At 31.8% G+C, this 26368-nt stretch overlaps 1 protein-coding gene across 3 annotated transcripts; it reads left to right on the forward strand.

The window, feature by feature from the left end:
- On the forward strand, nt 1-26220 carry LOC130623869 (neurogenic locus Notch protein-like). Of its 3 annotated transcripts, none has more exons than XM_057439401.1 (25): nt 1-80; nt 4693-4772; nt 7347-7571; nt 10273-10470; nt 10587-10826; nt 10935-11180; nt 11347-11559; nt 14070-14138; nt 14496-14654; nt 15073-15222; nt 16054-16278; nt 16725-16850; nt 17084-17236; nt 17358-17654; nt 17737-17907; nt 18672-18797; nt 18883-19005; nt 19850-19960; nt 20148-20279; nt 21262-21387; nt 21625-21780; nt 22518-22630; nt 23009-23067; nt 23272-23417; nt 24371-26220. In XM_057439401.1, exons 2-25 carry the CDS (start codon nt 4715-4717, stop codon nt 24565-24567), a joined length of 3819 nt encoding a protein of 1272 aa, XP_057295384.1. In that variant the 5' UTR covers nt 1-80; nt 4693-4714; the 3' UTR covers nt 24568-26220. The 3 variants fall into 3 exon arrangements, with proteins under 3 accessions (XP_057295384.1, XP_057295385.1, XP_057295386.1); XM_057439402.1 differs by lacking the exon at nt 1-80 and adding an exon at nt 86-108; XM_057439403.1 differs by lacking the exon at nt 1-80 and adding an exon at nt 2377-3658.
- Nucleotides 26221-26368: the final 148 nt, after the last annotated feature.

Consider the following 26368-nt stretch of genomic DNA (forward strand, 5'->3'; position numbering starts at 1 on the left):
CGGGTCCTTATTTTTCTCATGGCTGCAACTCACATGAGAAAATGAAACAGAAATAAACACAGCTACAAAAAAGTTACGAGGTAAGTTGTTTTAGCTATGAATCACAAGGTAAAGTAAGCTAAAAGTAAATATGTTCCGATGTTTTGAATTTAAATTTTGTAGTCTAACAGTATTGGTGATTATCGTTTAGCTAGCGAACTATATAATACTTAGCTAGTAGCAAGCAAGCAAGCAAGCTAGCTTACCTATCCTTTTCCCAGTGTTCACACTCTCTAACCTTTAAATCATTTTTAATTAAAAACGCCCACCTAATGTTTTAGTTAAAGTGAAGTCAACTAATAACTTTTGTCGTTTATTGGTATGATGGTTGATGGATACTTCTTGACTACCTCCTCTCTTCTGTCCTTAGATAGATAGATGTGCATATTTTACATGGCTAGCCTAACAAATATCAAGGGATATACCCTGTCTTTTATTTTTGTGGCCAAGACAACAAAATTGAAAGCACTGTTTTTCATTTGGAAAGTACAAATTGTATTAAAAATTTGCCCAAGCTTGCCCTTATACTTAAGGCTTTTTGGGCCAGTTGACAGACATGCTAATCTACCATAGTGAACACAAAAGTTATGAAAAAAAAACAAACTTGATTAAGGTCTATGATGTGGTTTCATATTCTTAAGGTCATTCAAGAGTAGTTTTTACATATAACTTAGCTATACCACATTATTTTAAGCTCATGAAACGCAATGCAAAAACATAGGGTTGTAAAGAAAATGATTAAGCCCAAAATATTTTTATATATGTCCAAACTTAATCTCCCAATAACAATAATTACATTAACAGTCACCACCATTATTGAACAAAAGACCGCTTGGTCATTTTGTTTTCACCTCGACTTGTTATTTCATCTAAAGCTAATATTTCTGAAGGCAATTTCATCTTATGTTTCAAACAATTCAGAGTGTAGACTGCTATTGATTGTCCTTGTTCATGCCAATATTCTTCAAAATCATCAAACTTATCCCACATATCTGCTAAATCGTCCTTTTTAAGCTTTGTATCAAGAAACGCTAAAAATGTATCCAGACCAGTGTCCGTCTTTAAGTCATCTATACTTAGTTCATCAAAAACTTTCTCTCAAATACCCTGATCACTATCTTTAGGTAACAACAAGGCAATTGCAATACCTTGTTTCGACTTCACAAAGTCTGTAATTTCACACCAAGCTTCTAGCTCTACACGATAATGCTCATAATTTTTCTCTTATACTCCAGAAGCTTGATCTCCACCATCATGGTGATTAACCACTGCTAATCAGGGGACCAAGGGGACCAGGCCCACTATCTATTATATACACTAAATATACAAAGCATATATAAATTAACATTTATCACAGTGGTGCAATTGAGGATCCCTGAAATATTATAGACGTCTTCAATGTAACTAAAGACCTCTGCATGAAAGATGTTATTGGAGTGGGCAGCACAACACAGCTAGACAAATTGCTTCTGCTTCAAGGTTTCCCCGGCATGTCTTTCGGATCATGTTATGTCAGGGTTTTAGTCCAGAGGTAGAAACAACAAGTCTGCAAGTAGCTTCTAATTTAATTAGTGAGTATACTGGGCCTCCTTCGTCAGCCGCTTAGGCGTAATGAGTTGATACAAGTCTTGTAGTCTTGGAAAGGTACCTGACGCTCAGGGAATTTATGTATGTGTTCATCATATTTGCTGTTCTGAGTTGCGTACTACTTGGAAACATGGTCGATGTGCACCCAAGATATGTCAACAGTTTGACATTGTTTGACCAACCAATAAGTCCATGGGTCTGGTATTGTTGTTTCATTAGTTAAAGTTATATATATGAATATATATAAATAAATTTTAATATTTTGAAAAGAATGGAGAAGTACAATTGGGTAAGAATGTGTAGAAAGTTGATGGTTCCTGTGGCAAAGCCTGGAAGTTGACTTAGAAAGACTTAGAAGGAGATAATAATAAGACTTGATAAGGATAAAGTTGAGTTCATACAGTACTGGAATCAGGACACCTAACATTGTGGACCGCGTATCGTGCTGTCGCGATGTAAAATATTTTAGCATTGTGAAAGTTGCTATCCATTGTGTGGTCGTGATTTCCGCGATCCACATCCTGACAGTCATGATACATCTTAAAACATTATAATAATCACTTAATTAATGTCATGATAGAATAACGCCATTGAATATAAATAATTATTTTTTTGTTGTTTTTTTTAAATCAGAAATAGTTTTGTCGTTGTAAACTTCTTTCTTGTTTAGACAAATCCAACCTAATGTTGTTCTAATTTTTACGAAAACAAAAAAATAATATCAAGCAAAAAAGTTTTTAAGAAGATTTTCACCATTATTCTCTCCAAAACACAATTCCAGAGATAATTTTTTCTTCTGTGTTAAATTTAATTCTAATCTATTTATATTTTTGCAATTACAAAGCTAAATAACAAGTCGAGGTGATGAATTTGTTCATCCTAAGGGAAAAGCTGTCAATACCAGGCATGCGTTCTCAAAAGAAATCGGCAATACATTGCCACAGGAACATACTGAGAGATAGATAGATAGATAGATAGATAGATAGATAGATAGATAGATAGATGTGCATATTTTACATGGCTAGCCTCACAAATATCGAGGGATATACCCTGTCTATTATTTCCAGAAGGGGCCATGGCTTAGATGGAGAGTCCTAGAGTATTTAATGCTCATTTTGACCGACGCAGAACCAATTAGGGCCCGCGCTCTACTAGACAACTCCCGGCAACATCCAACGGCCCACACAGTGTGCCATCTTCCCAATTTCCCTCACATGGCTTGGGTTAACCCGGGGCTATGGTAACATTCACTCGCCCATGTTGAATCGCCGTCAAGAGGAATCGAACCCCGGTCTCCCGCACAGAGTACGAGTGCTATAACCACTAATCTACGGCGCCCTTAATCTGTGGATGTCGTGCCAACATTTGACATTAACGATGTCCTGACTATACAAAACGTTGGAGATAGTATTGTCTCAAAAGTGAGAGTGCTTGTCGTGCAAAGATTGGTTCAATGTCAAAGATGTTAATACAGGAACTTCAGCATCAATTTGAAAGGTTTTCAATGGGATTTTTACATTGATTCTACACAGAAGGATGATCTTCCTAATTCTGCACAGAATGATAGTGTCAAAACAATGGCACTTGAACGCATCAACATAGTTTTGATACCAAAAGAACATCACAGCAGTGCTGATTGTATTGCGGCAAAGCAAGAAGAATTGCTTAAACTCAAATCTTTTAAAACATACGAAGAAGTGCCAAACAAAAACCAGGAGAGGATATCAACAACATGGGTTTCATTTGATGAAAGGTGATGCAGTGCGAGCTCGACTAGTTGCAAAAGGGTATGAAGAGAATTGTTCAGCACCAACAGACTCTCCAACTGTTAGCAAAAGTGGTTTTCGAATATTCTTTGTTGTAACTAATATGAAGAAATGGAAGATGCAGGCCACTGACATAAAATCAGCATTTTGCAGGGGAAGAAATTAGCCAGAACAGTCTATGTGAAGCCACCAACAGAAGCAGATACTGCTGATGGTTTTGCCTGGAAATTAAATCACTGTCTCTATGGTTTAAATGAAGCTGCAAGGTAGTTTTATGACAGTGTACGTCAGGGCTTGAAATCTGACGCCATTACTTACTATGCTTGGTTATTAAGTTAAAATAAATGCTCTTTACTATTGCTTTATTGGTTATAATATACAACGAAGAGACTAAAAAGTAACTAAAATAATGCACAATAAAATATACTTGAATAAATCTAAATAGCTAAACTTCATTTTCTAAGCTTTTAGCGCGAGTCCAAGCTAGGTAATTAACTGTGAAAAAAAAGCTAGATATTCTGGGTAACCGATGTAACTTAGCTTAACAAAATTTTCTAAGGCCCTTGTAAATTGCCTAGTTAAAAAGTTGGGTTTACAAAGTAAATCTGCTTGTCTATTAAAATGAAGTTTATTGAATTTGTACCACTGTCTCTATCTACGACCCGTTTCGATGATGTACAAACTTTCTCTTGTCGTGTCGAATCATTATCATCTAAATATTTTTTTTACTTAAAAATGAATGTTTACGTTATTTACATGGTGCACATCACAATACAAAATGATTTTTACATAACATTGGCTTCTGACAAGTCGTTCTTGCCTTAAATGCTGCTAAATCTTTTTTTGCTATGTGCAAGCCACCTGAATTAATTGTACAAGAACAGTTATGTATCAAAAATAATAATGCCAAAATATACATTTTCTTTATTTTTCCAGAGTAATACCAGGAAATACTTTAATTGCTATTATTTGCTCCTCATGCTCCCTGTACAAGGAAAAAATTAAAAACAGAAAAATATTAAAAGTAAAAGGAATCATTCAGGTATTTTGAAAGTAGTTTTAAAACTTGTGAAACCAAATTTGTCAATTTTAAATTGTGTGTTGCGCAAATAAAAAAAAATAGAAACAAGATTTTTAAACCTTCCCAGCAACGTTTTTAAATGGCATTTTTAAGTTTAAATGATACAACACTCTAAACAAACATTATTTTTTATTTTATAGTTTAATATCTGTTGTATGTGCCCATAGAATAAAAGATAGATTTTTTTTAATGATTATGACCTAAGATATTTTCATTTAGATTAATCAAGTGAACAACAGTAATGATTGTAAAGTTATCTACCATCACCCTTTTTTTTGTAATCTTAAAATTTGTTACAGGTATGTTGTTTTTGTATAATAGTTGATAAAGTTTCTTTGTGTGATCATCCTTGCAAAACTCACATCACACTGAGAAATTGCGAAGAATAAAAAACGACTCTTCTACAAAAACTCCAATTTTATATTGGCTTTTTGTTACCAATTTTGCTTTTACTTTCTCTTTTCATTAGAGCTAAATGTTTTTAATCTTTATAAATACAAATTTTACATTTTCCCTCTGTGGAAAATTTTCTTGGAATAGAATAGAACTTTTAGATACAATTCTCAATAAGGGGAGCGTCAGTTCTTTTAATTCTATTCATGCCAATAATGTAATTAAACAACCTAAAATAAAAAAAGTTAAATTAAAGTTAAACAGTTCAGAAAGAAGGCATAACACTCTATGAAAATTTCACTTAAAACAAAAATTATTATTGATTCAGAAATTGTTTAAAAGCCTGAATAGACGGAACAATTAAGGAGCACAAATTGTTTCTTCTTTGTTGTCGATCATGCGTGATATTATATAAATTAAATTTAGATTATTCTTTATATTGTATTGTGTATGTATACAAAAATATTAAATTAATTTAAGAATTGAATAATTATTGACGTAAAATTTTTACGTGTTTTTTTTTAACAATATTCCGACAAATAATATTTTTTGAAAAATGATCTACAAAATTGTTCTGTCTATTCTGGCCTTAAGAATTCTGAATTGTGACCAGAAACGATAAGTAATATTATATCCTTTCCTTTTCAAATTGTTGTTTTAAATTTTACGGAAATTAACATCTAAAAAATACCATCTGAAAATTTTATTGTTTAAATATTCTCGGGTCTACAAATTAAGGGCTTTTAAAGGTTTTATCACAGTAACACAACAAAAAACTAAAAGTGCTAATTTCAGAATAGTTTTCAATAATGATAAAAAGCCCTTTCTGGCTGGAAGATTTCGGATTTTTAGCTTCCTGTGCATGGTGCAATATGTAATGAAAGTAAAAGTCAAAATACAATCGCAGTTAAAAACTATAAAAACATGTTTTAAAACTATAGTTGGAAATGGCATTTATCACTAAAATTTCTGCTAACTTAGGCAGAAATTGACTAGGAGAGACAATGTGGCAATTTTTATTTAAACTAAGTTCATGTTTATCGTAGCTTATATATATAATGTTATACATTTCTTATTGTACATTATTTTTTATGAACATATCCTAAAATAATTTTTAATATAGTCATCCATTAGTCCTTAAGGCATTCAAGACACATTGTTGGTTTGATTTTAAGTTTGATTTCACAATTCTTTTTTCTTGCAGATATTTTCTTCAAGAATCTTGCTCCAACCTCCACCAAAGTAAAATCACTTCTGAAGCTTTTTATACATATTTGAATAATAAAAACAGAATCATAATTAATTAGTTAGTAATGATTATGTACATTATAACAATTATATACAACTAGTCGTTAGCCCGTGTAAAAGCCATGGGTTGGCCCGTTCTTTTTATACCGCATCGCGTGCGTCTCGCTACTTGCGCAGCTAAGCTACCATTTTGCGTAACTGACAGACAAACGTATACGGGTATTATAATATAGATATAGAATTTTAAGGAGTGCTAAAGTTAACGCACAATTGTGATGATGGCAAATGTACCGTCTAAAAAGAAAGTCTTTTTAAAAAAACTTATCTATAAGAGGATTTAACCTTTTTCATGCTGAATTGCGTAAAGTTAACTGTCCGCTGTTTGAAAACCCAATGTATCTGAAATTTTCTTTTAAGGGTGCCTTTAAAAAAATCATGACAGGCTATAACAATAATTCATGACATTATTGTTTGGCACATTAGGAAATGGTAAAGTGTGTTCACAAAATGTGGCACATATTTTATGACTTATTTTAATCATAAGAATTACTGTTAATGTTTTTTGAACAGGTATCTTTTTTAAAATTGATGTACTGTCAAAAAAAGGTAATCGTTGTCCCAAATTAGCCAATTTACAAGGAAATTAATCCTAATTCAATATGCAAAGGGTAACATTGGATTTCCTGGCTGCAGCACTATTTCACCAACAAGTTAAAATGTTTATGGATAGCAGTTGTTTAAAAGTTTTGTATAATTTCCTTTAAAGAAATTTAAAATATTCATGCCTTAAAACCCTTTTTAAAAATCTCTAATTGTAATATTATTATTGAAAAATTGACATAGCTTTGTTATGGTTTTAGTGTACAAGCATAAGTCGACTGTTATACGGTTTCATTGCCAAAAACGGTTTTCTTGTTTGTCTTGATTTAAATTTCTACATTCACATTAACATTCACTTCTTTGTGTTGAAATATTGGAACATATTTTTTTAAAACTTATCAAAAGAAATCATGGTTTATTTTTAGATTTTTTTTTACTAAATAGCTATTGTGTTTTCCTACCCAAAATGTGTTTACTTTCATAAATTTCAACCTGCAGATGTTTTCTTGTTTCTTGTGGAAGTCAAAAGAGCTACTGTTAAATAATTTAAGATATTGAATATAGCTATAAACTTTTTTGGTTGGTGTCTATTATCAATGAGAAGTTTATATACCTAAATAATTTTATTTTAGCCCGATACACATGTGCTGTTCAAACGACTAAATTCGCTGATGATAGAAATGCAGAATGGTATCCAGCAAACTGTTCAACACACGTGCAGCCGAGACGTGCTAGATGTTACTTAGTATGTAAAGATGGATTTACATTTACACAAAATGCATCTATGTTTATGGATTGTATTGAAACAAAGCATTCTGCATACTGGAGCTCAAAAGTTATGAGTAAATGCATCAGCTGTAAGTGTGGCACTACCCCAATGTTTTACAAAAGTCTCTCTATTTTTAGCGCTGTGTCGTATATGTTAGTCTATTGATAGGCAAAAGCGTTTGGTTTGCTTTGAAACTTTAAGGGAAAATAACAACCGTAATTGGAAATAAGAAATATGTGATGATTTTGGAAGAAAACAGTAATAACCTGTCATATCAGTAATTATTTTATCAGCAGTATCTATATAATAATACGCCAGTTCCGTGTGTCTGTCTGTCACTTTTGCAAAGTGGATTACATTCTTCAAAATTTTCTTTAACAAATTCTATAAAACATCGCCTATAAAATTGTTCTGTAATTTACCAAACTTTACCCATGAAATAGTATTGACGTCAAAGGAAAGTTAATTAAGATTAGTGAAGCCATTACAATGCACTTAAAACTTTGAGGCAAAATAACTTGGAAACGAGGTGGTGACGTCAATGTTTTTTTACCGCGTGGGTAACTAGGGACAACCTGGGACCAATTTGGGTAAGTTTTTCAAACCTTGGTCCCCGAATCCGTTTCAGAATGGACGGTTTGATGACGTCATCAAAAAACCTTTAAACCTTGATATCTCTGCAACCGTTTGTCAAAGATACATGATCATATATATTTTCTTGATCAGCATTTCAAGATCTATACGATGAAGGCAACAGGTATACAAATTTCTAAAAAAATATATTTATTTTGTATTTGCACTGCTGACGTCAGCAAAAAAACTAAAACAACCTGTTTTTCCATTGTCCTTCTGCCTAAGTGGATTACTCCACTGGATTTATCGACTAGTTGGTAATAATACAATAGAAGTAGAAATAGTTTCATTTTACTTAGCTATTTTTATTAACAAGAAGAAAGCTTATTAAATGTAAGGGATAAGGGTGTTATAATAAAAAATTTTGTAGTTTTTTTACGTGTAATTTCATTATATTATGGACCATTTGTGCATAGTTTCCCTATGCAAGAAAAAAGTATTTTTAATTTTGCATTTCTGGAAATACGAATTTCTTATTTTCCCCTTTTTCAGGAGTACAAATTTTGTATTTTGTGTTTATAATAATGTAGATTTAGAGAACGCTATTGATAGAGTGCCACGTAAAGTTATTTGGTGGGCTATGAGAAAATTAGGTGTGGATGAGTGGCTAGTTACGATGGTACAGTCTATGTACAGCAATGCTAGAAGTCGTATCAGGATTAACGATTCACTTAGTGATGAATTTAATGTAAATGTTGTTGTACATCAGGGTTCTGTACATAGTCCTTTGTTGTTTATTCTAGTCTTAGAAGCGCTGTCGATGGAGTTCAAAACAGGTTGTCCATGGGAGTTATTGTATGCAGATGATTTGGTTCTCATAGCAAAGTTGATGGAAGAATTAGTTGAAAAGTTTAAGAAGTGGAAGAAAGGACCAGAAGAGAAAGGGCTAAAGGTAAACACAGCAAAGTCTAAAGTCATGATTAGTAGCATTACAGCCAAGTGTGACCTTGTAGTTGGAAAGTGGCCTTGTGGAGTTTGCAGAAAAGGGGTTGGTAGTAACTCAATTTTTTGTCAGACTTGCAAGCACTGGGTACAGAAGAAGTGCAGTAGTATTAGTGGAAGGTTAAGAGCTGACATTCAGTTTGTATGCAAGCGTTGCAAAGGTGAGATTATAGAGAATGAAGTATTTCCAGCTTTAATGATGTACAACAATGTTGTTGAGAAGTTCTGTTACTTAGGTGATATGTTGGGCAGTGAAGGGGGTGTTGGAAGAAGTGTTACTTGTAGGATAGGTTCTGCTTGGAAAAAGTTCAGAGAGTTACTTTCTTTGTTGACTAGCAGAGTCCTGTCAATTGAGGTAAAAGGTAGGTTGTATGAGGCCTGTGTAAGAAGTGTTATGTTGTACGGTAGTGAGACATGGGCAGTGAAGCAGGAAGATCTTGACCGTTTAGAAAGGAACAATATGAGAATGGTTAGGTGGATGTGTAACGCCAGTCTGGGAGACAGAAAGAGTTCAGATGAGCTAAGAAGCAGGCGAAGTATCCAAAGAATTAAAGATGTTATCCAGATAAGAAGATTGAATTGGCTGGGGCACTTGGAAAGAATGGAGGGGGATAATCGGGTAAGAAAGCGTAGAGACTTGATAGTTCCAGGGGCAAAGCCCAGAGGCAGACCGAGAAAGACTTGGCAGGAGGTTATAAGGACATACTTGATACACAGGAAGTTGAGTTTAGATCTAACACAGTCTAGATCAGATTGGAAGAGGGTCATTAATATACCCCATCCAACCCATGCTAGCATGGAAAACGGACGGTAAGCCGAGAATGATGATGATGATCAGGATGATGAATTGGCATCAGTAATAATGTATTGCTAATGCAGATGAAAATGTATTGGGAATATCAGTAAATATAAAAAGGGTATCGATACTACTAAAAATACAATTGTCAATACATTTATTGGTAACTTATGGGTGATATCAATGCCATAAATATTACCCATATTATAGTTTGTTACCGCCCAAACCGTCACGTATTTACACAAGGATTGACATTAAATTTAGACTGCAATTTTTCTAATAAAAAGAGATTCATAAGGTCAACTGGAAAAATCTACTTTTACGATCAGGTTATAGTTAAAGCAAGCTCAATTGGCTCTTTGATGCAGGAGTCTTGTTTTGTAACTAATATGTGCAATTTATTTAAAATAATTTTTAGCTACTGTATGCCCGAAAATTCAAAGCGAGTTGTTGTTTGAAACAGGAAAGGGTGTTTCTTGTAACTCAAATTCTGTCAATATTGGAATGGTCTGTGAACTTTTGCCCGGACAGTGCACTAAAGATAGGTTAATTGGCCCATCAATATTGAGATGCCAAGAAAATGGAACCTGGACGGAAGGTGGAGCTTATTGCCGAGGTAACTCTATTAAAATATGCAGTTATATCTGACGTTGAAACCTGCTCTCGTTAGAGTCAAAATAAATATTTAATTTGCATTTATATATTTCCGTATATTAATATCTGTAATTATAGCTACACCAGACCCAACCTCAATAACATGTCCAGTGTCATCACTGACCATATCAACAGATCCACATCAGCCTGATGTTGATGCTGGAAAATTCCTTCCATTGCCAATCCTAAAAAACCTGAATCCATCACAACTACATGTAACAAATGTGTCAAAATTATCAACTGGTGATCACATTATTAATTATAAAGCTACTGGTAGCCAGAAAGAATATTCTTGCAATGTATTGTTATCAGTTCAAGGTAAAAAATAAAATTGCTTCATCTGAAATTGTTGTTCAAAAGCTTCTATTGTTAATAGTGTTATTTTATTGTGTTCGAAGCTGTACGTTTAGTGATTTTTTAATTCAGATAAAGAAAAGCCAAGACCAATTGAATGTGTGGAGGAACAAGAAAGGGTGATTTTTGGTCAAATCAGTGTTAATATTCCACAAGGCAACTATACATTTGTTGATAACGAAGGAAATGTTACTTCAAAATTTGAATCTGTCTATCCCTCAACAGTTAATTTTAAAGCTGGTGTGTACAAATTGTCATATACAGCAGTTGATAGTCATGGAAATCGTGCTTCGTGCAAAGTAACATATACAGTTCATGGTAAGTTCTGTATAAAGTTATACTTGTGTCAGAGATTAAAGTTAAAACTAAGAAGAAGAAAGCCATTTGTTTATTTAAACGTTTATGTGTTTTATTTATTATTTTGTTTTATTTTATTTATTAAGCTTGTTAGATATATTTAAAAGAATGTGTTATATATTTTTAGAAAAAGAATGTGTTGAAAAATATCCTTCATGGAATGTGAATATCACACGATACCCATCTATTGGATACACGACAAGCTGTAAAAGTCAAGCCTACAGATCATACACAGATATCTCAGTGACATACCCATTTCAGAAATATTTTCAGGTCTCTGCAAATTATAAAAAATGTGAACCATCAAGTCGTTTTCTGCCACCTTTTCCAGATTGTTATAGTAAGTTTTTTTTTAATTTCTTCCTCAAATGATGTAGTGATATTGTAAGTGTTGAATGAATGCTAAATTAGTGGCTAATTTTTTATTTTTTCAAATACAATTGAACATAACATAAAAAGGCACTCTTTCTTTGAAATTTGAATTTTGGGACCAAATGAATCTTTGGAATGTAGAGTACTGCTGACCTTAGAGTCAAATTTTTTTCACCTGGCCAAAGTAATTTGATGCCAAATGCCATGGACATATATTTACTTTAAATATTATAACCTTGCTCAAATGGCGCTTTTCACCTTAGCAACCATTGTATTGTATAGGTATTACGATACAAGACTATTACCAATGCTGATGGTATTGGTAATATTGGTTGTTTTACATGCCATGAACTAAAATTTTAGGGATAATCACTCTGCATTACATTTTATTTAGCAAATTTTTTTTAACAAAAAGGAAAAGCTTATTAATCTTAAGGGACGAGGGTGTTACGACAAGCGTATTCTATCTCGTTTTTTTACATGCATTTTAATAATGTTATAGACTATTTTAGGATTGTTTCACCATATTACATTTTAATTAGAATATTTCTTTCCAAACCACGAGGAAAAATATATCATAATAATTGGGCAGAGGAGGGTGTCACCTCAAGCATGTTTTACCTCACATTTTTCCATGTAAAGGTCTATCCATAACGTTAGAATTTGTTTGACATCATTCAACAAGATCTTTTCTTCTTCTAAACTTTGAAATTGTAGAATCTCTTCAACCTATGAAACGTTGAACATGCTTTTGCCAGCCCTAATAAATAAATTTGTTTGTTTGGCACAAGCCAAACATTTTAATGCCACGTCTGGAGCATTTATTAGGAATGTATTGTTTAAAACATGTCCGTCCTTTCCAAAATAAAAGTTCCTCATTAATAAGAACATTTTTTCTGGCATGTAAAGAGATTTGAACCTTGTGGCTAAACAACTCACTGAACCATAAAGAGAAAGTCTTGATTGGCACCATTTGCATCTTAATTTGTATTATCAGCAGAGTGAAGAAATATGAGAATGATTTAAAATCGATTTCTTGACAATACTTCATTAAAAATTGGCAACTACTGTAGAGGAACATTACTCCAATATTGACCAATTTCTGACTTTCTCACAATCGCAGTAAGCAGATTTAAGGTGATAAACTCTTTCATTGCAGCATTTGTTATAATTTCCATGTCCTTGCTCGGGAATACCTTGGTGGCATCCACGTAGCTCTCTATATATGTTTGTTTGAGTAGTCAACAAGTCAAAACATTTAGCATCCAAGAAAAGATCTAAAAAGTTAATTGTGGTGGCATTTTCGGGTAAATCAATATTTACCATCAATATTCACTATCAATATTACTAGTACCATCGGGAATGTCGGGATGATGGACTGCATACTTTCCTCCTATTTTCTAGTTCCTATACTCTTTCAATGCCTGAACTGCTACTCTTGTCTAATTCTGAAACCATGCCTAGTGATTTTAAACCCTTCAACAGATGGTTGCTGTTCTTCTTCTGCAGGAGTATTATCATTATTGTTTTCTGGTGTGTATTTTTTTCTTCTGGAATATTTGACTCCGTTTCCGAGTTGGATTCTTCAAATTTAGAATTTTTATAAACAAACATAAAACTTCTAAACTTCTTCTTGCACATATTGATTTTAAGGTTTCAATTTAAAAATAAATTTGACATCAACTTTATGGATTTCTAACGCATGTTTGACAACCTTGAAATATTCATATGTTTTTGGCTGAGCGACAAAAAAACAATTTGTTTGAACCGCCAAACACAAAGACAAACATTTCTTCTAGACCTATATAGTCCGTGGCTGTCGAGGGTGTAGTCTTTCGATGTATATATATACGTTCATGGCTGCTTGCATCAAAAATCTTTGACTGCCCTTTAAACCTTTTTTGACGTATATATATGCCCATGACTGTTCACTACCTGACTGCTGAAAATACATGTTGTTGATGTATTTATATGTCCATGGCACTCAAAAGGTTAAGTAGTAAGCCATGCATTAATAGCAGCATCACCGTGTAGCCTTTTCAAAAATAGATAGTGTTATAAGTTTGAAACTGACGAGACAACTTAAAACTTTCTATTAGACCTCTTTTATAGCTCGAGCCTATTATTAGTTTTTAGCAACACAAAAGTCTTTAATATTTATTTTGCGGTTTTGAGCTCTGCTTAACCAATGTGAGTTTTGTTTCTTTGTATATCTTTAAATTGTTGCCTGTTGTTGCATGTGGCTCATATCAAATTTGATAAGTAAAATCAGTGGAAAGGGATAGATATCTTTATTTTAATTTTAATTTCAAGGAGGCACTTACTAAAGGCTATACTGAGTTAATTAGTTAAATCTAGTTTAAATGACAACTTACAAATTAAATTTTAGCTGGAAACTATGCTGGAAACTAAAAAAGGAAATAAACCCTTAATTAATATTTCAGAAATTACTTATCCAGCATTTATTTTTTTTTATAGAAATTCAAAAAAAGACTGGCGTAAATTGCCCAAATGGTAGTGTTGATTCCAATAGTCAGAACGAATGTGGTAAGTGCTGATAGAGAATAATGAAATCAGAATCCGAAGTGATGTGAAAAAAACTTCTAAGTTGAAATGTTTCGACTTCGAGAGATGCCGGGTTGAAAAATGATGTTAAATCTTGATATATTTTGTCCTAAGCAATTTTAGACTTGTTAAGTGAAATACATTCAAAACTTATCAATGTATAGATATTGTGGAGGTGAGTTGATTAATATAAAAAATATGCTTATCCAACTGGATCTCTTGTAGACTAAAACAACTCTTAGGTAAAATCATTTTAAATATCCCTCAAATTATCTGAAAAAAAAAATTTATTCATGCAAGTTTTTAACTGTTATAACATTTAATTGCCTTACTCTGTAGCTCCATGTCCACGAGGATTTAGATATGTCAACAGTAATCTTGGTTTTATTTGTGAGCTTTGTCCTGATAATACAACAACATTTCAACATGGTAGTAGCTTCTGTGTTCCATGCCCTGGTGCTTCATGGGCTATCGGAGATGCTCCTCGCAGATGCCAAGGTAAAGTCTGAGATGAAAAAGAGAAACACACAACTTATTTATCTTATAGGACATAAATATGTAACCACAATGTAATTGGCATTGATCCTAGCTCTGTTGTTATACAATCATGTAACAAGAAACTTAAAATTGTAATGTTGCCAAGTATTCTAACTCAATCATTTAAAGCCAAAGAAGGCACAATTTTTTATGTATATTCTTTAAATTGCTCATTCATTTATTTATATATTCATTCATTTATTTATATTTATTCATTTATTTATATTTATTCATTTGTATATTCATTCATTCATTCATTCATCATTCATTCATTCATTCCTTCTTTTAAAGCAATACCCATACATACTGCTCTTGGCACTGTTTAATCGACTTTAAAATAAATATACACTTATATACTCTTTTCCTATATTCTTTTTAGCTCATTGTGATCCTGGATTTGTTTATACAAGTATGGGTTGCAAATTGTGTCCTACAAATTTTTTTGCGAGCATTGGTGCTACTAATTGCTCTGCTTGTCCATCAGACATGATAACTCTGGTTGAAAAAGCATCAAGTAGTAAGGATTGTGGTACGTTTTTTTTTTATTTTAGACCTTGTTCACACTTTTTTACAATTGCAACTAATGGACGATTATGATACATATTACTTTGGGTATAGTTAATCAAGGTTTGACCTCTCTGAAAGCTGTTTTAAATTTACACTTTGTTTTAAGCATGTTAAAATAAAAACAAGAATGCACAAATTTAGTGATAAAGGGATAAAATTTTGGTAGAGCAGCATATGCATAAGAATTGGAAATTGTGTATTAATTTCATTTTTTTTTCTGACGTATTTAAAAAGACATTAATAAGAGATCTTGTGCTTTGTCTGCCTTCAGTTTGAAAATATCCAAAAAAAATGGTTTAATTATTAGGGTAAAATTTAAAAGATAATTAAAAGATATCTAAACATTAACGTGTAAATAATCCCCCCTCCCTTTCCCCCTAATTTTGGATTGATGTGGAAAAAAAAAACAATACATTAATACAAGTAATCAGATGACGTTAGCTACAATTAGTGTTAAAATGTACAAGTAATAACTGAAAAACTAAATTGAGATATACATGCTTGAGGGTTAATTGAGAGTTAATTTGTTATTACAAGAACTATTTTTGTTAATTGTACAAACACAATCACACAATTGCTGGTCTAAAAATTTTTTATTGAATTTAATTGTATGTTTGTATTACTCATTTAACCAAATAATGATTTTGTTCCTAGAAAATCATTCTTTTGTAACTTAGAAATTTGCTGTAGCGTAACTTACACATAATCCATAATCAACCATAACAACGAAAATATTGTATATCTATTAGCACAAATTATTATGATTCCTTCTAACATCTGTTCTTTTTTCCAGTGTGGGGTAAGATGTTGGACTCTTCAGGTATACATGTGAAAACTGTTAAAACATCTTCTACAAGTTATTACTTAAAGTTTAACCAGTCAGGATTACCTTCTAATCAACTGAAACAACGCTACGCTGTCAAAATCAAATCAAAATATTTATCAAAAGAAACTGATTGTGAAAATAATTATGTGCAGTTTAAAGGAGACTTTGAAGGATTTATAACAAAACTAACTGGTAAGTATGTATCCACTGCTATAAAACATCCTGTGTTGAGTGTCTATCCCAAGAATTTCTCCATTTAACTGAATAATGATCAATAACGAAAGGTGGGAATACAGAAATATAAGGATCATTCCCAGGCTTTCATAGTGAGAAAAGATAATGTATACTATAAATCTGTAATATTTTTTGTTTGCCAATAAAATCACATAAAACCGAAAAAAATAAAAATAAAACCAAAAAAACACTTTTATAATGCTTGATATGGTTTACATAGAAAGAATGTTTAGTGTTCAATTAGTGTTGTTCGAAGACAATGGGAACTTTTGCAAATAAAGGAATGTAAAATATTTCGCTAGAGTAAACTTTTGCAAGTTCCAAAAGCAATAAATTTCGCTGAGAACCTTAGTTCTATGAGAATCAGTATTTGAAACAAAATAATTACTAATTTACTTTTATAGGTAAACTATGTGGCAACATGCTTGACAAGGTGTATTCAATAAAAGTTCGTGAGTGGAGACAAACCTATTTGCAGTATGTTTATACTGATGTGTCGAAAGCCGATCTCGAATTGTCATATGGTGTAGGTATGCAAGCTGCACAGTTCTCATTATCTATACATGCCAATATTAGGTGTATGCGATTAATTTATGCTTTTTATTTGTTTAAAATTTGCACTGTATTTAAAAGTATGTTAATAAATATAACAACTGTTTTTCAGTTTCTTGTGATACTTGACACAATTAAGTCTTAATTAGCTACCTGATTTCTAAGTGCTTTGAATAAGATGGATAGTTGATTTTATGTCATCTCTCACTAGCTTCGTGTGAACCAGGTCAATATTTTAATTTGTCGACTAACACTTGCGAGGATTGCCCGGAACACACCTTTCAAGATAAATATGGTGCAATAGAGTGCAACAAATGTCCTGTAAATCATACCACATACATTCCTGGGCAGTCTTTTTGTGTTGGTTAGTGAATTTATCATATTTTTTTTATATGAACAAATTAACTTTTTAAATAATTCTACAAAAAATAGTTGTTTCTTTAAAAGTGGATTCTTTTGTGAGAGCAACTGTTTTCTTTTTGTAGCTATGTGTCCTCCTGGTTTTAAAAGTGTAAAAATGAACTGTGAACCATGTCCCATGAATTTCTTTGGCAAGGATGGGCAATGCTTTCCTTGCAAAAGTGGTACAGCTACAGAAAGATCTCAGGCATTGTCTTGTAAACAAGCTTGTTCTTATGGTGAATACTTAAATGGTACCAAATGTACACAGTGTCCTGTTGGTCAATATCAACCATTAAATGTACACTCACAAAGTCATTGTAGATACTGTGTCAACGGAACAACTTTGTTTGTTGGTTCAAAATCAAGTAACGACTGTATCAGTAAGTCTAAAAGTTTGTTTTGATCTTATGAAGCTACATTTGTGGTATCTTATTTGCTTACATTTGACTTGGTTTATTTCAGCTATTTGTCATTATGAAGGTGAATATTATGATGTAAAAAGCAGCATGTGTAAACCATGCCCGATCGGTACATACAAATATGCAAGCAGCTTTACAGTATCATCATGTATGAACTGCAGTGTGGATATGACCACTAAGCAAATTGGAAGTGTTCGTTCTTCAGACTGCACTAGTAAGTTACTGTTTGTTATGTATAAATTGTTGTGAAGTTCGTACTTTAAAGCTTTGATTAAATCCACTTTTTTACCTTTAATAAAACACATAATTATGTGTTTTTCAAACCATTTGTTTTTAGATAAAAGCTAATTCTTTGAAACTGTTTATTGTTTAAGCTGAACTAAGTTCACATTAGGAATGACATTTATATTTGCCTATAGTGTTTTTACACGAGCAGAATTCAAAATTATCATCTACATTAGTAAATAGTCCAGATAAAAAAGAATAGTTTTGAAATTAAACACCACTCAAATTAAAAAATATAAAAGTTATTTAAAAAGTATACTTGGAAATTCCATCCTAATGGCTGCCTTTTTCTCCTCTGTGACTATAACTATATGTTACATTACTGCCAGAGATACATTTAGCATTGCCCTAACTTGCTTGCCTGCCACACAAGCCAGTTAGGGGTCAGTAGATTGAACCAAATGGGCTGACAACACTACGTTTAAAGTTCGAACCTGAAACCTTATAACTAATAATTATAATTACAAGCAAAATCCACTACCACTACACCATCTCTGCATCTACACCATCTCTGCTCTTATCAATTAATACTTGTAAAAACACTTATACTTGTATCTCATTAGTATATGCCTGCAGTTTATTACTATGCAAGCAGCATTAGTCTGCTTCATTGATTGCATTGTAATGGAAGATTAAAATCTAAATGCAGAAAAGACTTTTGTGTTGTATTCTCCAATTTAATTTTACCTTTAGAAAAGAACCCTAGGGATTATTGTATGACAAACGATCCATGTGTTTTTCCCGGAAAATGTCAATCAATAGAAAACAGAGCAGCATGTATATGTCCGAAATATTTTACAGGTGCACGCTGTGAAACAGGTGGGTCTTGATGTTAAAAGTTATTGGGAACTATTTTTTTTCAATTTTACAAAGCTGCAGTACATGTTTTTTGGTTGCATTTTAGTATCTGGTCCATGTTCAACCTTACCATGTCAAAATAATGCAACATGCCACCCCTTGTTCAATAAGGAACAGAGTTATGCTTGCCAGTGTGAGCCAGGTTTTGTGGGGGAGAATTGTGAGAAAGGTAAGCGAATGTGGATATACTTGAATGTATTTTCAGCAATTTGTTTTTAAAAAAATAAATGCAGTTTTAAAAGCATAATTTTTGTAGATTCATAAAAGTATATAGTTTTCCTAAATGATCTTTGTCAAGCATTTTTCTTGTCAAGAATTTGCCTTTATTATCATTGTATAGTATCGATTAAAATTTGTACAAAAATTATGTTATTTTTAGATTTGGTGTCATCTATTCACTCTTTAAAAAAATTACATTCACAAAACGTAATCTTCACTTCTCACAAAACTTTTAACAAGAATAATAAGATACCACTTTTTGTTTCGAAGTGGTTTCAAAAAATTTTTATTTTTTTAATTGCTCTTCTTATAATAACAATTTTATAAGAACACAAGCCTTATAATTTTGCTAGAAATAAGAACAAAATAAGAACATCTCTTCTTGCTCAATTTATTGTTTTCACAACTACAAACAACTGAGCCTAAATTTTACCAAAAATGGTCATTACATTTCCTTGGCTCAATTGTTTTTGAATTATATGATAGTAGACCTGCAGCAACATAAACACCTATTTATTGAAATTAAAATTGAGATTATGGGAAAATTTATAAATAAGAACAAAATAAGACTAAATTCTGAAGTTGTTTTCTTATTATTAAGAACAAAAATAAGAATAGATCAGGCAGAAAAAGACACAAACAATAAGAAACCAGCCTTAAGTCAGATTCTATTGCTTCTTACTAAACATGTGTATAGTAAGACAACAAATAATTCTTTAAGATGGTTTAATGCTTTATCACACAAAATAGTATGTAACATACGTACTCATACTGTTTTCACTTTTTTGTTTTAGATTACCATAAGTGTGATGATAACCCATGCCGGAGAGCCAATTGCACAAAAGTAGGTCAAGATTTTAGCTGTTCGTGTCCACCGTACACTACTGGCAAGACATGTCACACAAGTGAGTTTATTAGTCTACCCCTATGTAAAGGTAAAACATAAATTACTTGAGAGTGTTCCTAGGTTGTTACATAATCTCTTCCTTTTTCTGTAAAATTATTTTATATTGTTTATCCCTAAACGCAATTATTCTCTGTTCTTCGTACCGAATGTTTATCCCTAAACGCAGTTATTGCGTTATTTTGCAGCTTTACCCCGTCCATGTGATAATAAAACATTGTGCATACATGGACACTGTGATGATAACCCAGAGAATGTTGGGATAAACAATTACACATGTGACTGCAATGTTGGCTACGAAGGAAAGGCATGTGATCGTGGTAAGAATGTTTGCTATCGTCATGCTTGCTTCGCTTGGGTATTTAAGGTTTGGTTTATTGATTTAAGAAAAAATGTGCAAATTTGTCATCTTGTTTGTATCATTATAATTATAAGAAAATACATAAAAATTAATGTTCTGGTAACGTGTGGTATTTTAAAGTGGCCGTAATCCTTTTAAAAATCGGAATTTTTTTTTACATTATTATTTACGAAAGCTTTTTTCTTCTGTTATAACACAATTGTCACGATTTTATGGCTAAAATACTACTATCTTTCGCTAAAAATATTCAACCTCAACAATTCCACTTTAAAATAAAACCATGAATAATTAATTATCCTGCAGAATATAGTTTAATTCAACGCGCTTGCAAAATTGTACAGAAAGAAATGATTATTAAAGAGAAACGTTAATAGCAACGAAGATGACGCTTTATGTAGAAGTTTAAGACGATCTTCATTATGCTACACTGCACAAGCTTTAACTTTCAATAGCATTTTTGTTTTACTTTAAAATTTTCAGACATGCTTGGGGAACCATGCAGCCATGATATGGTGTGCAGCCAATTTTTTTTTTGTTTATGATACATTTTTAAATAGAAATTTCTGCTGACTCAGTAATTTTAGTCTTAAGTTAAACACTGAGTAAATAATTCAGCTATTTGGACAGCTAAAAAAGGGTTACTGCCACAATAAGGCGGGTAATTGTTGTGTTTTTAATTAGCTTGAATCGTCGGGGTTACTGCAGGTCCTGGAAAGAGCTTAATAATTATAGGATTTCTTTAAAACTTTAAGGAAAAGTCCTTGTATTGTTCCTGAAGTCTGTCTTTAAATCTTAAGTAATCCTGTTCTTTTAAGAAAGGCAAAGAAGATAAGGCAAATGTAATTAAGCATTAGAATGATATAGTTCTAAACGCACTGAAAAGTCCTGTATTTTTTAACTACAAATTTCTTTGGTAATCTTGATTATTTACCTTGTTCTAGCAATACAGTTTTGCACCATTAAACCTTGTAATTCTACTGGTACAAAGGAATGTAAACAAGGAAGGCTTGGGCGAGATTGTGTATGCAAACCTGGTTTCCATGGTGACACTTGTAGTCAATTCCAATGTATGTATATACTAATTTTACAATACAATTTTCTGTGGCAGCATAATCACTATTATTTTGTCTATCATTGGCTCAGATCTTTCCAATAAGAATTTGATTTATCCTATCTGAAAGATATTTAAAATTCAACTGGCTTTAGTATTTTGTATGTACCCATTGCTACTATTTTTATTGTTTTTAAGTCTAATTCTAAAGTGTGTTTATATATTTCTCTTGACACTGTATAATATCTTATAGACTGTCCAGCAGGTTCATTTGTTTTCCGAAAAACATGTTGCTCATGTTGGCAAGGGTACTACTCCAGTGAAGAAAATATCAATATGGAGTGTAAAAAATGTCCAGATGGAACTACAACTTTATTAAGAAGAACTGTGAACAGGTCAGATTGTAAAGGTATGTGCGAGTCTTGTTTTACCAGCACAAAAAGGTGTTGTGCAATCGAAGGTTTGTCTAAAGTTTGCTCTTTTAATTTGATTATTGGTTCATAATAGTGCATAATGTGCACACTATTATTATTGGGAATTTTCTCATATTTTTTTATATAGAAATCCCCGTTGTGTGACTAGATTAATAACTAAAAATAAATTATTGTAAAATGTCTTCACAGGAAATTATTACAGCAAAACCGAGGCATAGTTGCAAAAATCCTAAAAACGTCTTTTTTTCAAGAAGTGGTCCAGTGGAATTTTAAGTCAATTTCTATTTCCCAATTAAATTTTATCCTAAATTTCCCAATTAATTAGAGAAGCTAATTGTATTCACCACAAATGGAAATTATAGCCAATTTTATACAAGTTGGTAAAGAAGAAAATTTCAATAATACCTAAAATACCACTTTGATGAAGTTCCCATTTTAGTATTAGCAGTCCTTGTGTTACATTTCTAGATTACACCCTAGTAAAGTATTTTTTATAGCTAAGCGACTGCAGGATAGCTTTCCTAGCCAAGTAAAAGAAGGAGAAAATTGTGTATCACCAGATTATAGAAATCAAATTTTTCACTTAATTACTTCTTTAAAGTCAAATTGAAAAACAGCTTCTTTCTGGAGCAGAAGGTGTGGTAATGTCTTCAGAACATTTGGTATTAGTAGCTAAATATGACTCCTTACTTATACTATGTTTTCCGATTAGATTTTAGGAATTTAAGGAGAGTAAAAGTAAAGATTTTGTTAGAGGGAAGAGTTTGGCAAAAAAATATTGATGTAACAAGTTGTGGACTGTTGCAGGAACATATGGAAAGTCAGGTATCGTTATGTAATAACAGTGAAATAAGACATGCGTAGGCAAAATAGGCAAAAGTAATACTGTGGGGCACATCACACCCCTTGATAACTTGCTCGACGTACAATGGAAATTGTGCTTACTGTAAAATAGGTGTGTGAGTTACATTCTAAAAAACCTTAAATATATTGTGATCTATTATGGTATATGCATATTCACACACCACATCAGGCCATGTCACAATTTCATTGAGTGGGTTATTTTCTCAAACCAACATGGTTGTATTATTTCTTAAAGTTAGTACAGTGTTGGTACTATATTTAATGTTGTGAAGTGTTATGTGAGATCTATCTTATAATTAATTATCTTCATTTCGATTTACATCTTTGATGTTTTTTTAGTTGATTTCTGCCATTGGAAGATTTGATGGACTTAAAGCTGTAGTCGTAACAGAACAGTAGTAAGTTCTTTTAGAATACAAGTATTTTAAGTACAAAACGAAGATATAGATAATGATATTTTGATTCATGCTATTAATTGTTTGCTGGAAACCTTGTATGTCTACTTAAGACACTCAAAATAACTTTTCAGCTCACTTTGATGCATGGTTTTAACAAGTAAGTATTTTGTTGCCGCTAATATTGTATATTTTTTGGTTTATTAGCCCTCCACCCAAAAGTACAAAAGATGGAATGGTGTTGGAATTTATTATATATGGTGGTGATGACGAAATAATAAAGCAACTGGAGACCAAGGTTAAGACTGGTTTTCTCGGTTCATTACGAGTTGATAAAAATTACATCAAATATGGTAAGATTGATAATTTGTTGTCAGACAATTTTCAAATAACCAAAATGTGCCTAATGAATTTTTGAACTAAATGTAATTTTCGAAAAAAAATTTGTATCCAATAGGATAGAGAATCAAACTTGTTATTATTGTTAGCCCTTGTTTTCATTATTAGCAAATTCATTAGGGACGTTAAGTGATGCTTCCGTAAGGTTAAATACACCATCTTCGTAACTAATATATTTTAACTAATTGTCTATACATTCATTCAAAAAATTCTTAAATCTCTCATACGTATAATCTATAAAATCTCTGATATACATAATGTGGAACCAGATTACATGGGACAGTTATTTAAAAGCACATGGCATGCTACAAGATAAATATGTAAATGAAAACAAACATAATATAAAATAATGAAAAGGTGATCTCTGTTTTGAAAATGCCATAACATTGTTCCCTTGAGCAAGAATAAAATTTTAAAATAGAATTGACCAAGCAAAAGAGAATAACAGGAGTATTTCAACTTTATACAGGCACAGTTTCCTAGTGATTATCACGATTTTCTGATAAAAAGAAAATTAAAATCATCAACTTGCTATATGTTACATAGAAAATGATTTTGTAACCATAGTAACAACAAAACAAAGTTATTTTAATCAGGCTCAGTCTTCTATTCTTTAAACTCTTGTTTTTGAAAAATGGTGAGGCTTTGCGACAAATATGTAATTGCAAATTTAAAATAAAAGTAACTGTTTTAAAACTTAGATTTTAAAGCGGAGCACAATGACCTGACTACTGGTTTTATAAAATTATTTATAGCATTAACAATCTTCTGTGTAAGTCAAAAAGCCAAACATACCATTGCATTGCAATCCATACTTGCTGTACAAAGTACAAGCAAGCCTGTTTTTTTTATAAAAATAAAAAAAGAGAAAGTGTCAATGATCTGTTTTTTTATTTTCCTTCTTTAGAAGACGTCATTGAGAAGGAGACAAAAAAGCAGAAAAAAGTTGTGATTTATATCATAATTGTTGTGTTAGTATTAGTGGCTATCGCAGTAATAGCAGGTGTGTTTATATGGAAAAGAAAAAATAAAACTGCCCATGCAGATGTCATGTTTTCAAAGAATGACGATGTTGTGCATGTGAAGACACCGTTGAAATCATAATGATGCGATTCTCAACTGATGTTATTTAGGATGAAAACCATGTATTACTTGTTCACTTTGGAGTTCTATAAATTTACATCATTCTTCTTAAAGTTAATTTACATAAAGGTGATAATTTTCTTAAACTATTTTATAAAAATTTAGAGCTTGCTGTGATTTCTTAACGTTATTCTAAAGGATATATTTTATTTATATATAAAATATATCCTTTAGATATATAAAGGATATATAAATTATATGAATTCATCTGAAAACTTTTAAAAAACTATTTTTAGAACAAGACTGAATTAATTTTATGACAAAATTTATTTTTATTTAAACATTAGTGAACATGTATATATAAATATTGGAATTAACAGTGAAATATTTGTTACATTGTATTGTCAAATCCAATTTCATCATTTTTCTGTCAGAAAAGCAGATGTGTTTTTATTGTTTTATGTGGAAATTTCTTTCTTTTCATTTTATATAAATTTTATAATTTTGTTGTTGGTTTTTAAAGTTCATTCTTTTCATTATTTAATGAGATTTATTTATACTTAAGTGGAGGGGCTGCGTTATAATTGTTAGTATGTTTTGTGTTTTAAAAATAGAGGAATTGTTGGTGCAGTTAATTTATTTATTGCCACATATGCATTCTTGATCTCTTGTATAAAATGTCCGTTCTTTTATCACCTTGAATCCAAGTTATTTTATTTATTGTAAGGCTTTAAAAATTAGGCATGGGCACGTAAGCGTGACCTGATATGCACTTAGTTCGAGAAAAAGCGTGTGCGTAGAAATCGATGCTGTCAATTTCAAGCTATTTTCCAAAATAGAAATACATCTTACATAGTTCAATGGTAAAATTAGATTTCCATGTATTTATGATACCCTACTTACCTTCTTAACAGCAGCAATATTTCTTAATCATGTTATAGAGTCAAGCCCAGGGACGAAAGTATTGTGAAACGTTTGACACAGCAGTGAAAACTATTTTCCTTTTCTTCTCATATATTTTCCTGGCCCTTTCCTGTTTTTGCGACCCTGACAAAATGGTTTGATCTTATACATTGAGTTTCACATGTGTCAACAGATTTTCTACATCGATAATAATTAAATATGGCGTGTGTTTCACTGATAAAGGCGTTTACCAAGTGTTGGTTCTTTAATCAGAATCAGAATTCATACTCCTATTTTTGCTTTATTACAAAAAAAAAAAAATGAAACAATAATTTGCACACACAAATGGCAGTCAAAATATCAATCTTTATTAAAAGTATCTTGTTATAAATATTCCATTGACACCAGTCAAACTCACGCTATTAAGGAGGCATCTGTGAAGCATATACACACTAACTTGCTCATTATTCAACTGATATTGAGGCACACTATGAGGTCCACAAGTAGCATGCTTGAGGTGCTAGAAAACAAGAGGTAGACTCTCTTCACCTAAGCAACATATGGGGTACAGGGAAAGACATGCCCCAAGATTTTGAATTTTTGAAGCCTATTAGATAAAAAAAGAAAGAAATTTTGTGCTTAAAACAGTTTTCGAAAAAATTTCATCAACAAATCCTCATAGCATTTATATGGATAGTTTTTATTCTATTGTAAGTAGACAATTTTATTTAAAGGAATCATATCAACATTAGAATAAATTGTTTTTGTAAAGTGCATCACATTGATTTACGTACCCAACCCTTGTGTTCTGTGAATGAACATTTTACATGGGTTTGTGATACATCTTCCACTAAGGCATTTATTTTAGACTGCACTGCTTTACCAACCTGAAATGAACAGTAGTTACCTGTAGTTACAG

Source organism: Hydractinia symbiolongicarpus, chromosome 13 (assembly GCF_029227915.1).
Source record: "Hydractinia symbiolongicarpus strain clone_291-10 chromosome 13, HSymV2.1, whole genome shotgun sequence".
NCBI lineage: Eukaryota > Metazoa > Cnidaria > Hydrozoa > Anthoathecata > Hydractiniidae > Hydractinia > Hydractinia symbiolongicarpus.

Bases quoted from the DNA above. Each gene is read 5' to 3' on its own strand.
- LOC130623869 (XM_057439401.1), top strand. From the start codon at position 4,715: ATGATTGTAAAGTTATCTACCATCACCCTTTTTTTTGTAATCTTAAAA. The intron at 4,773-7,346 runs GTATGTTGTTTT...ATTTTATTTTAG, and splicing joins AATCTTAAAATTTGTTACAG to CCCGATACACATGTGCTGTT. The intron at 21,388-21,624 runs GTATGTATATAC...AATATCTTATAG, and splicing joins CACTTGTAGTCAATTCCAAT to ACTGTCCAGCAGGTTCATTT.